General features: G+C 40.2%; 1 protein-coding gene across 3 annotated transcripts in view; it reads right to left on the bottom strand.

Annotated features, from left to right (window-relative positions):
• negr1 (neuronal growth regulator 1) overlaps positions 1-10,761 on the bottom strand; it is a 141,058-nt gene extending 130,297 nt beyond the window's left edge. For 2 of the 3 annotated variants that reach the window (XM_070960373.1, XM_070960372.1), the window contains exon 1: positions 10,153-10,568. In XM_070960373.1, coding sequence (XP_070816474.1) covers positions 10,153-10,322 — 170 coding nt within the window. In that variant the 5' untranslated portion in view covers positions 10,323-10,568. Of the gene's footprint in view, positions 1-10,152 lie in introns of all 3 variants that reach the window. The other variant, XM_070960375.1, reaches the window with a different exon arrangement.
• Positions 10,762-12,792: the final 2,031 nt, after the last annotated feature.

The following is a 12,792-nucleotide window of genomic DNA, read 5'->3' as shown; positions in this document are numbered from 1 at the left end:
AAGCATGGAGAAATCAAAGCTTGACAGCCTGTTAATGTCAAAGTTTACAGAAAAGCTTTTTTATTCATAGAAAAATCTTAATATTATTTATAAATTGTCACATTATAAAACATGCTATTAAACGATGGAGGTCGGGGGGAATTTTCAGCACCGGCTTCCACTACCAATGATAGTGTTCTGTGTTTTCCATAATAAGTCAAGTGCTGGGGGGACCGTTTTAAATTACACTTGAGCAACACCAGATTTTGTTCTGTTTTAATTGGATCACTACAGTAACAAGGCATTTGTGCCATCTGTGCAAAATAGTAAAGAGTTAATACACTGTCATGTATCTGAAACCATGCAGTAAGTATCCAATAGGGGCATTTGTCATGGCTGCCTTTCATCATCAACCACAAAATTAAATGAAAAGCCTTTCAGTAATATATGCTTCAGTATGTCATTGGAACAGCAATGAAATGACACCAAAGAGTCGTACGTACTGTGCAAGTCTGGATAATATTAATGCATCAGTCTCACATATGAGGCTTTTATTTATCTCTGTGCAGCATAACACATCTGCTACCTTAACTCCTGACCCACCTGGAAACAAAAGGTAGCACTTTTCTGACTGATATTGATTTGCTCCACTGCTTCTTTCTCCATTTACTAATAATTACCAATGCAGACTCTCCAATTACTCGGCTCCAACAAACATTTACAGCAGTCTGAAATCCACACACTCATTATGCAGATGACAGAGAGAGAGAAAAAAAATAAAACCCAAAACCTGCTCAGAGCGACTCCAATTAAAATTCTTTAGCCATGCCAACATAGAACCAAATGAATTATGACAATACAGTACGCACCTCCTTTAGCTGCTGGAGTTTCTAATAAATTGTGAGAGACCAGCCATCGTGAACATATGAGTGAGCTAAGTGAAGTGCTAAAGTAGAGATTACAGTCAAGACGTCTTTCTTCATTTGGGAAAATTTGCTTGATTGACAGTTGAAAAAACTTACATGGTTGTTACAAAGACTTCTTCAAAAATTGGAGTAGTAAAAATGAATGACTCATAAGAGACACTGACATATATATCTATATACATATATATATTTATTTGAATCAGAGAAACTATGGCATCCAGAAAAGTCATGGAAATTCTTCTAGTCTTTAAGAATGCAATTTCAGACTGCATCTCCAGAATTAGCTTGATTGATTATACCGTAAAGGCATGAGTTTGAAGGTGATGTGAGAACAGGATGAAAGCCAGCTTTACTGTTCCTAACTCTGGAATTATGAATCCTCAGAACAAAAGATATGCTTCTACTGGAAACCCAAGACACATGACTAATGTTGAATTTCATTGAAGGACAAGAAATGATGCTCTACAGAGCTGAAATCCCTCTGGATTCTTTTAATTCGCTGAAGGGCATCGCTAAGATAACCATTTGTCAACACTTCTGTTTTATTATTCCCATGAGATCAAACTAATGTTTACCTGTAGCCCTAGCAGCCTCAAACCATGCTCACACACAAATATTGTGCATTGAAGATAATGACATCAACCACTCCATCCTAAGGGACTATCTCCCATGATGATGACTCAGGCTCACTTCTGCAACTAACACTCATTGGAAATGGGCTTAAAACATCCAGAAACAGATTGGCTTGGTGGGATATATATGTAGATTTGGTCAGTCAAACATGTTATTGCATAAGAGCTTCACCTTCTGACCTGGGCTGAACAGAGCTGAATTCAGGGACATACGATTATACCTACTGCAGAGATTTCTGAGCAGGAAATTTCTCGCTTCCCAGAAGCTTACTAAAGGTTGAGGTGTTTTTCATGCTCAGCATACCAAGCAAAGTGTACCACCCCTATGCCTGCACTCTTTGTTTCGAAACCCTCCATCACTCAGGCTCCAAACTCTGATGTCAGCGAGTTTTGTCTATAACCTGCTGACATGAGAGGCATACCAAGGCTTGCTGGTACATAACTAGGCTCAACTGAGGAGGCACAGATGAGATTACGCAATGTTGTCAGAGTAGCACAACTAATTATCATGAAACACAAGGAGATGCTAACTAATTGATTAAGGATTTTAATTGAAGGGGCTCTGAGGAATCGTTTCAGCTCTGTGATGAAAGACTGGAAGTGCTGGCATATGATTTGGAGCAGAAAAGACTGCACACTGATCAACAAAAGAGCTGGTAAAAAGAATTTTACTCTGGAATAGCTGTCAGAGAGAATAGCTTAATCTTCTGCACAAAAAGTCTATATATATCCACAAGAACATGCACAGAAACAGTGTTATTTCTGATACAGCCTATTGAAATCAATGCACATGTTGATCTGCTCAGGCAGTGTGTAAAACCTTGCAACACTTGATTAAAAGTATTCACACACACATAATGACAACACTTATAACACTTGTAAATAGCAAGTGGACAAATCACAGCCCAATGTTCAATTTAAATTTTAAACCGTTTCCAAACGATCTGTCAGTGATGTTAAAAAAAAAGAAAGAAAGAAAGAAAGAGAAGTCTCCAAACACAGCGGACTTCAAAATTGGCCGACAGATAACCTGTTATTGCCTCTCCAGTCACTCTCTGTCAAGTTTAATTTTGAGGCTTATAGCTTTCTCACAACACAAACACCATCCTCTGAGATTTTCCTGTAGAATTATGGCAATTATGTGGATGCTCACAGCTGGGAATGGGTAAAAGCTCCATTTTCCACCCCAAATCATTTTCCCTATCCCCTATAATTGTAGTGATTATAAGAATATTAGAAAGATGCTTTAAAACCACGCATAGCATCTATTTCCCTCGTAGGATTTACCTTGAGAAAGCATTTCCATTTAGGCTTTAATTCACCGGGGCACTCAATCACTTTAGTGCTAATTGAAATATATTAGAAATAGAAACGCTTAATTTTTAGAAAGCACAATGGATTGATTTGCCTGACAAATGATGACTATAAATGTAATCCATTTGGAAATGGTTTACAGTGTGCAAATCTGGCTTTTAATGTATGTTGGCCCCACCACATAGTTACAACATGTGGCCATAAATCATGGTATGTAGCTAAAAAAGCTCTGGCAGCATCCTAGAAGGTAAGTTGTGTAGGAAGCCACAAAAAACAAGTTGCCTCACCATAAAACATTAGTTTTTTCGATTTTCTGTATGTCTGTTTCATTTCAACAACTGCATCTGAGCCTTGGCTTAACTATAAATCTGTAAAGAGCATCTGACAAGATGAAAAAAAGACAAGACAAAAAATAGTAAAACCACTCCCTCACAAAGCACATTGGAACACCTGTAAGAAAATTAGCATCAAAATCAAACGACCCCACTAGATTAAGTGGGTCGTCCTTCTACAAAAGTGTCCTAGATTGATTAAATATGGATCACTTGGCACAAAAGGTGTCAAAGGTTCACATATTTGAGATCGTTTATCGTCAATGGGTTATGCATGAGTATCACTTTCAGAGAAAGGTTTACTATAAAAAGCCTTGATATTACAATTACAGACTGGGTTGTTTCACAGATAGAACTGTAACTTTATACGTTCTCATCTGAAAGAGATTAGGCTGCTTTCAGCAACAAGCTGACTTTAAAGCAAGCCATGACAGGCTCTGAGTTTCAAGTGGATGCTGTGGAGGAGGTTAACTGGAGGTCTTCATGGAGGCAGCTGTGTTGAAAGCCTCCTTAGCCACTATTCTAGCATGTCACCTTGTTGGCTGATTTCCATTGCACTAAAGCACATATATTGCAAATGGATGCCAGAGTAATAAATCGGCTGATTACTATACTATACTATTACTATAACCAGCTTCCCTTGGCAACAGGAGACACACCCCGGTTAGGCTAGTATGCCTGCTTTGTGCTGTTTAAATGGAAAGGTCAGATTTTAGTTTGAGTTTCTCACAGTTAAACCTTTATCACACCTAAATCTCAATAAATTACTTTGATTAATCTGGTGATTATTACTTTAACTGGTTATTCGTCGGATAAAAAGAAAAAGGCTTATCTTGATTATTTCCAGTATTGTATTCATCGTTCTTGTACAGTGTCCAATCAAAAAACTTGACAAGGCAAGTATAGATATGGCCCCTCCGTTTTCAAAAATAACATTGTGCATACAACATCGTTTTCAAAAATGTTGTCGTTTACATGAGCCCGGATAAAAACACTGTCAAGCACATCAAAACTATGCCAAGCCAGTTGCATGTTGTGACGTTTCGGAACCTAAAACAACATTTAACCCAGTTTACACACTGACAAATAGCCGGCGTTTTCAGAAATCTTCACTTTGGCCGGAGTTTTTAAAAATGATCATTTTCCGTGAAAAAAAAACTCTGCGTGTAAACGAGAGGCCAAACCGCATGAAAACATATGCGTTTTCCCTAAGTGTAAACGGTGTGTTCCCCTTTGTCTTTGTCGGTTCATCCCATGTACATGTTTGTCAAGCTTTCCAGTTGCTTTGTGAGTGTTTCCCTGTTTCACCTGTGTGTTTGGACTTTGGACTCATTTTCCCCTGGACCTCGCTTGTGTTTGGATTTTTGAACTCTGCTGGATTTTGTTTGTTTTATGGACTTTTACTTTGGATTTCACCTCACCTGCTTTGTTAGGCTTGATTTTTTTTATTATTATTATTATTAAAAATGTACCAGTTCCTCGTTTTGTTTGGTTTGCATCCGTTCCAACATGACTGCCTCAGATTAATAGCATGAAATATTCCAAAAATTTCATATGGTTACATTACATTCCAGTGCCACTCTGATGTAATTTCAGTTTATGAACTTCACCTAAATCTGCCGTCTCCTGTGGATTTGTGTCTGTTTTGACAGACAAATTCACAACTAGATTAGTTAATTTAAAAACATAATGGACATAAATACCGGCTTTGTAATGGATCGACCTTTAGCAGGGGCATTAGCTTTATCAACTGTTAGCTTTAAAATAGCTATATCATGTTTTTGACTACATTGGTGAAATAAAGTGAATCACCTTAAAAAACATACATTTAATATACTGTGTGTATAGTGACTGATCAGACAGTTTCTGAAACAGCACAAAAACACCACTACCAATAAACCATGATTGAAACGCAACAGGACAATTAGTCTATCTCTATTAGTATTATGACAATCACACACTTGTAAAGTCTTAAGAAATCAACAAAATACTAATCTAGAAATTCCCATGATGTGGCACACAGGAACACCCACTAACATTTCTGTCTTGTGCCTTTTCACACATGCCATGGCAATGCCAGAATAGATGGGGCAAGGGATGGCTCTTAATTTGAAATGTATTCCATATTCAACAAGTCTGTGAGACAAGAAATGTATTTTTGTGAATAAGAACGGGAAGCACCCATTTGACACATCACAAGGAACATTAAAAGAGGATTGGAGCGCTGTGGATTCAAATACCTCATCAGGGAAGTCTTGCGATTGGTTCACTGGCTTCACATGAAAGCGAGTTTCATCAGATGGACATAAGGCTTTGCTTGTCACTATAATGTTACGGCTTTCATTCACAACACAGCCATGCCAGCATTTTCCCTGAAATGTTATTAAGTCGTAAGGTGGGAAATTGGCGATACAGATACACCCTGAATATCAATTTGTGCTCCTATTCACACATGACCCCATGCAGGAAATGTTCCTGAAGATCTCTGGGAGAGACTGCATACATTAAAGGGCCTTTTGTAATATCTGTGCCTGGATGGCTCCATCTGGGAGCCCCTCCTTAACAAAAGACCCTCCCCCACGTCTACTGTTTTGCATCATGATAGCATCTATTCAGTTGTGCCAAAAATGAGGTCAAGTGACTTGCTTAACACTTGATCCTTGAGATGTGGAGACTGTGGTGAGCATAAGGACTGTGAAAGAGAGCAACATTTTGCTGACAGCAACACTGATCACATTAAACATGTGGTGCAGAAAACAGGCGAGAGGATTTTGGCGTTTAATTAATAGCGACAGACTCAGGTGTGCCCACAGATGTGTCATAAGAGGTAAACCAGGTTTTCCCCCAAATGAGTGCATGAAACTGCCAATACTTGGCAGCTAACTGATGTGTTCGGTGCTAGATATGCTATATCTCCAACCAAGCTGCTGAGATGAAGTATCCTTGCTTATACTTTTTAACAGAACTGGCTATGGCCTAATTAAAAAAAGTGATGAAATTCAGAAAGTGGAGAGAGTTCTTCTTAGCCATGGTTAGGGTGTGTGTTAAGGAGATAGTCAACAATTCCTCCTTTAAATTGTGTCCTGTGGAGTTTGAACAGTCACTTAATATTCCTCTATTCCGTCTTACCAGCATCTGCACTGGGGTGGAGACACCAAGCCATTTAAACTAGATGTTGTCTCTGGCACAAGTGCTTATAGTAAATGTCAAGACCTTTCAGAGCCATAATAATGACACAGTTGAGGAAAATGATACATGGCGTAGTTTTTTGTCCTGGATAACACTAGAAAAAAAAACAGCTCCAGTACAACCGTGTACAGCCAGAAAAGATTTTCATCAACTGGTCAGTTGACATGAGGCAATGATTTTAGATTTATACGAATACCAGACTTTCAAACAAGTGACAGGTCAATTTTGCACCATTATAGACTAAGGCCTGCACCACAGGCCTTATTTTGTGGCTGAGGGCCAACTGTCAAACTAAATAACAAAAACAAGCGAGGATCAGCATCTTATTTTTGGTGTGTACAGCCTCGCTCCAATTTATTTAGCTGCTTCCTATTTTCTGCCTTTGTAGAATGTAAAACGTAGCTTGTAAAGCACAATCAGTGTACCTTTTGTCTCGCTCTCACACCATCATGCATATTTCATTGGGAAAATTGAAATACAGCTGATGGACGAAGCACTAGGCACGAACATAGAAAGACAGATATATCTTAAGAATAGCACTGCAAATTGTAAGAGTATGATAGCAACCTATGCTTAAGATTTCAGTCTGCTTGGACTAAATTTACAGACATTTGCTCTTTGCTGTTGATTACAGCTGCTTATACGTGTGGAAGAGGCTGCCACTGATACTGTGTGTTTCCTGACAGCACAGGGAACTGTCTTTTCATCTGGCTGTCCCCCTCAAATTCACAGCCAGATGAGTCATTCACTGGGAAGAGTCAAGGTTTATTCAACTGAATCCAAACGACATGCAACCTGTAAAAAGACGGGGAAGAAAGGAATGGGTAGCTCTTCTAAACAATGTGCTCCCTATGGAAGCTCATAGACTTTAAAAAATGCAGCATATGTGCATAACTTGAATGCACTCATGTAAGACAGTGCAGCAGCAGGAGCCCGACACTTTTCAAATACAAGGGCCATTGTCAGAGGCTGAAAATGTCCGAGTTTTTAGGTACTCAAAAAAAGATTAAAAAGGGCGATGATACACATGTGGACCATTCCTCATTTTCAAGAGGCTCAAATCATTTAATTGATGTGGACCCACTGTCCAACATGAATCACAGCAGCTATAATGCAGCACTAAGAATTGAAGAGGTAGGGGAAATGAACATGTGACAGTGGACCCACCTCTCGGGAGCTACTCCATAATCCAGAGGCAGTGACTAATTGCGTGCTTCTGGGTTTGTCAGTATTTGGGAATGCTCACATTTTTTAGCCAGCAATCAGCTTTGGGGCACAGCAGAATTGCCCTCTAATAGTCAGGGGTCTTGGCAATAGAGAAACTCAACAAATGGGCGCTGCTTTCTGCATTCTTAAAAGAAATGGTTCTCACTTTGATGCCTGGCCAAGACCAGTGAATACCAAGAAAACAGGAAAAAAGACACTGCAATGGTTCCTTGTGGTTTGAGAAAATGACTGTGCCAAGACAGAAGAGGCCTTTATCATTGCTTTGGTGACAATGTTACGCAATGAGATGCAATCCAGAGAGGCTAGTCGTAAGCCTATGAAAACGGACCTCCCGTGGGCAGCTCCAAACTGAACGCAAGAGATTGTTGTTCGCATGATCCTGTTTAAATCAATCAAAAATTAAAAAACACAGAGCATTCATTCTTTTTGTTGTAGAAAGTGGTCTTTTGCATCATCACAATGTACACTTTTTTAATGTCATTACGTTTTGTTATGTGTGGTGCAAACATGAAACGTAAAAATCTCAAAACTCAAACACTAAAAATTCCACATAGCTCAAACTGTGAGTGTTAAGATATATTTTGTCTTTCTAGGTTTAGAAATGTTTTGAATCAATATGTTTTGTTTAAGTAAAATTTTATGAGAAATATGTCCCACTCATTTTTTTTAAATTAGGACACAATTTCAATGCTTTTATCAATTATTATGATTTATTGGCTTCGATAACCTTTTAGCTTAGGTTGTTCACGTGTTAGGGATATGATGTATTTTAAAATACATGACAAAAATACCAATACTGGCACTAGCAGACCATTTCTATAGCAGAGTTCAATGGGTGAAGAGGTTTACAATCTCTATTAGGTCAAAAGGTGTGAGCATCAGCAAAGCAATAATTCTAACAGGGAGCAGTAGCATGAAAAATGCAACTGAATGGTTGCAGTGAGTGTTGAATAGCCCATTAATTAACTGTAAGAACCTGGCAATAAAAGCATCTTGAAAACGTTTTCCCTATCCATTTCCTAGATTTCTAGATGGCATTTACTGAGGCGGTGACCCGCTTGTGGAGTGTGTTGCCTTATTCAGTGGGTGGCAGGCAACTTGTTTATTGAGCTGATTCATAGCACGGGGATAATCTCTGGTCCAATAAACCATCAGGACTCAGGCAAAGCTTCTGCCACTGATCGCAGCCAACCCAGACTGACACCAGGGAATTAGACGCCCTCTCTAAAGAGACAGTCAGAGGTGTAAGTCTCTTTGATGGGACGGCCCTTGGGCATAGAGGGAATATCACAAAAATAGTAAGCACCCCTCAGCTGTTGCCAAGGTAATTCAGTGATGAGCACCAACAACATTTTGACCACCCTCATTGTAAGACACTCATCTCCATGGATGTTGACCTTATGCCACAGAAACGATTCAACTCTTCAGCAGCCGAGTGTGAGACAACAATGACTAAAAGCCAACCTGAGTGGAACTTTAGACAGTTAGCTGCTCTGTATGCTGGTCCACACTTTTATTGAAATGGAGCCGACCTGCCCCCCCAGCCTTTCCTCAGAGCCATCAAAGCGGATATTTGATATTGGTACAACAAGATATTATCACAGCCTTCCAAAGATTTTGCGTCTTCTTGTCTGTCTTTTCTGTAAACCGAAGAGTTTTGAATTTCCTGAAGAAATGGAATTTGAGATTTTTGTAATTACAGCCTCAGGAAAACAGCAAGAGCTGTATATTGAAACTTGTGCATTAAATTATCTTCTGGTAAAGCTCTATTATTATATTATTTTATGATTGTATGCAGAAATTAAGATTATGTTGCTATTACAAACTCCTTGAGCACCACGCCCATGCCAGCTAATTTAGTCCTTAATGGGCTGCTACCTGTGCAGCTGGCATCGCAGCGTACGTGATGGAGGGAGGATGAGGCAGGATGGAGGGAGGATGGGGAAGACAGCGACCACAAATACACACTTCAGCCTCGTTTTGAAACTGCGACATCACACTGTACATTCAGCAAAACTGTCAGAACAGCACTCAAAACAGCACCTTAGCCTCTATTTAGTGTCTGAACCTCGTCTTCTAACGCTCACAGCGTTTGAAACTGTGGGCAACAGCGAGCATAATGTAATCAAATAACATAAGCGATAAGCAGCGGTAGGCTAATTTGGGTAATTCGGGCTATATCGTCCCCCCTAGGAGCAGCTGTAAAATCAAACACAGCACAAAACAACACACCATGTCTGTTAACGGATGTCCACAAAGGGAAAGTATGTGGAGAAAACTTTGCCGTTCGTTACAGCCGAGCTACACTTGTCGCAGGAGTCCTCTCCAACCGCCCTCCTGTCAGGCGAAAACAAGGACGGGATGGAGGGAAAATGGCCTATTGTGTATTCATGGCAGGCGCTGAATAATAACCCCGTCTTTAAAAGTACTTCACAAACATCTTTACAACGATGAACTGGTGTGAGGAGAGTGTGTCGAGGTTTTAGCTTTGAGGAAGTCCGACAGAGAGCGCGTGAGAGCGGGAGAAAGTGAAGTTGTGTTAGCTTGTTTTACCTCAGTAGAGCCGTGTCGCCTTGTCTGCTGACCACACTTTCCACCGAGGAATAGTCCACAGTTTGTCCAGCGGGCAAACAGGACGGCAGAAAGCAGCACAGGCTGAGAATTATCGCAGTAAGCCACTGACCGGAGACACAAGCATCCTGCACCGCAATCATTATGTCCATCACAGCTGTGTTTTGTTGCCGCTTTTCCCAAGTCTTCTTCTTGCAAAAAGCGTGTGGTTAGCGAAAAAAAAGAGAAAACCTCGACGCGAGCGACGCTTTATCTCCACACTTTTCCTCCTTGGAGCCCCGTAAAGAAATGGTCCGCCGTATAGTTTCCCAGGTTTGTTTTGCTGGCTGTGGAGCCCACTGTGCGGGGAAGTGTACTCTCCAGTGGCTTGCACACCATCTAGTGAGGAAATGCGATGTAAAATGGGAGCAGACCTAGAAGCAGACAACCCCCAGGCTCTGATCCTGTTGCCATGCGGCCGTTTCCCGGGCAACCCGTTCCCAGTGGCTCGTGATGGAGCAGTAAAACCGGTAGGTATTGATACAGCCCGCGAGCGATTAAAGATATCGACTGGACAACCACCCCCTATTTATTCCCCACGAGGAAATGAACAATGTGAGCATGTGGAAATGGAACTTACTGATAGTGACGCAGGTGCATCCCATAGGAAAACATCTGGTGAAGGTTCACACTGATAATAAAATAATAAAACTAATATTTAAAGGAGCTTAATCCATCATTTATACCATAATTTTATATGAAATGCTAAAAAGAAAATCCACAAAATACAATTAAGATCTTATTAAAAATCCCTTTTGGGAAATCTTGGGAATATTGTTTCATTAAGCATGGACATACATACACCATCACTTCAGAGGACATTACTTTGACTTCCCCAACTCATATAACCACTGCGTGCCAAAACCTAACCTCACCAAAGCCTGAACCCAAGCCTTCACCCTGAAATTTAATGATTTGAATTATGGCCACTTGCATTTTGTCCCCAAAAGGAAGGCGAGTCCCCACAGTGTGCCTGTTTCAACAGATTTTTGTCCCCACAACATGAGTAATGCACGTCCACACACACACACACACACACACACACACACACACACACACACACACACACACACACACACACACACACACACACAGGGGACTTAGAAAGTTTGTTTTAGACCAGTGTCCCTCTGCATTATGCTGCTCTAAGCCTTTTGACTTAGCCTACATAATACTTAACAGACTGTACAGCCGTAACCATGGAAATGACATACATTACAACGAGGTGACATGTAGGCATGGTGCCAATAAATTATTGCACGTGTCACATGATGCCTTATGAACGCAACAATAGGAAATCTTCGTAGATTTGCAACAGAAGGCACTAAATCAACCTTGTGTCGGTATTTCAGAGAGCATGTGCTTAAAATTGACTCAGTTTAACATTTGACTGGAGGGATATTCTAATTTGGTGCTGTAATTTGGTTATGTAAGACATCCCTATTGTTCTTTTTCATGGCATGGGGTTGTTTCAGTGTTTTTATTTGTTGCTTTATTGCTGATTTTATTTTCCAGTTTTCCGTTTATATCTTATATATAAAGTATCCTGTTCCTCTAAATTCTCTATACTTTCCCCTATGCTTTTTTATCATTATTAATTTCCCCAGGAGGATCAATATATCATGATATCTTATCTTAAAATCTTATCTCACTGACAACCACAGAGCCAAGATTGCAGTCTGTGATGTTATCAAGATGCAGCCACTCCATTGGAATTAAATGGGGTGAGTGGCTGTGAACTCCTGAACTGTTTGCTTCAGTTTTTACACCAAAACAAGCTTTAGCCTATTGCCTTGCCTTTGGTATAAAACCGCAAATGGAGCCTTGATCTTTCGTAAGTGTATTCTGTGTGCGATGAGAGTTGCCTTTCCATCTTTGGTTATTATTTATCTCAGGAGATAAATAGTTTATTGCAATGGTATGAGGGAGTCGGAGTTGGGACGCATTTGTATTTACAGGCCTAGCTGTGACAGAGAGCCAGGAAACTGCTTTCCAGAGGTTACAATGGACATTCTACTGTGCTGGAAATGAGTCAACAACCAATGTACCATGACAGGCAGTATTAAAAGAGGGGGAGTGAAAAGTTCATCTTGTCACAAACACAGTTCTAATTTGCATAACTGAAGCTCCCTCTACTGTTAATAGCTGTGATAATAGCATTAAGACCAGTACTTATACTCAGGTTTTGTGGCAGAGGTGTTTTGGGCTGAAACAGTGAGATATTTTCCATCCTTCTCTTGTCAGTCACGTTGATTTTTTTCCTTCCCCAAGCCCTTCAAGATACCTCAGAAAATGAACCTTCCCATGCATGAAAGCTATAATTACAGTGACTCCATTTAGTGTTAGTGCACTGTGCAGAGGGGGAAGAAGAGTGGCAGCCCCTAATATTCAGCTCATAATAACCTCAGGAATTATGAACAAGATGAAAGAGATCAGGCACTGGACTATCATAACGTCGGAGCTGTTTTTTTTTTCTTGAGTAATGGATACCTCAGACATTTCTTCTGAGTTTTCATAACCAGCCGTCTTTTCAAAGCCAGAATGAAATCAATGCATGCAGTTTGCTTTAATAGGGAGTGAATG

Source organism: Chaetodon trifascialis, chromosome 4 (genome assembly GCF_039877785.1).
Source record: "Chaetodon trifascialis isolate fChaTrf1 chromosome 4, fChaTrf1.hap1, whole genome shotgun sequence".
NCBI lineage: Eukaryota > Metazoa > Chordata > Actinopteri > Chaetodontiformes > Chaetodontidae > Chaetodon > Chaetodon trifascialis.
The sequence above is the reverse complement of the archived record's forward strand: the minus strand, read 5'-3'. Positions and strand labels throughout refer to the sequence as shown.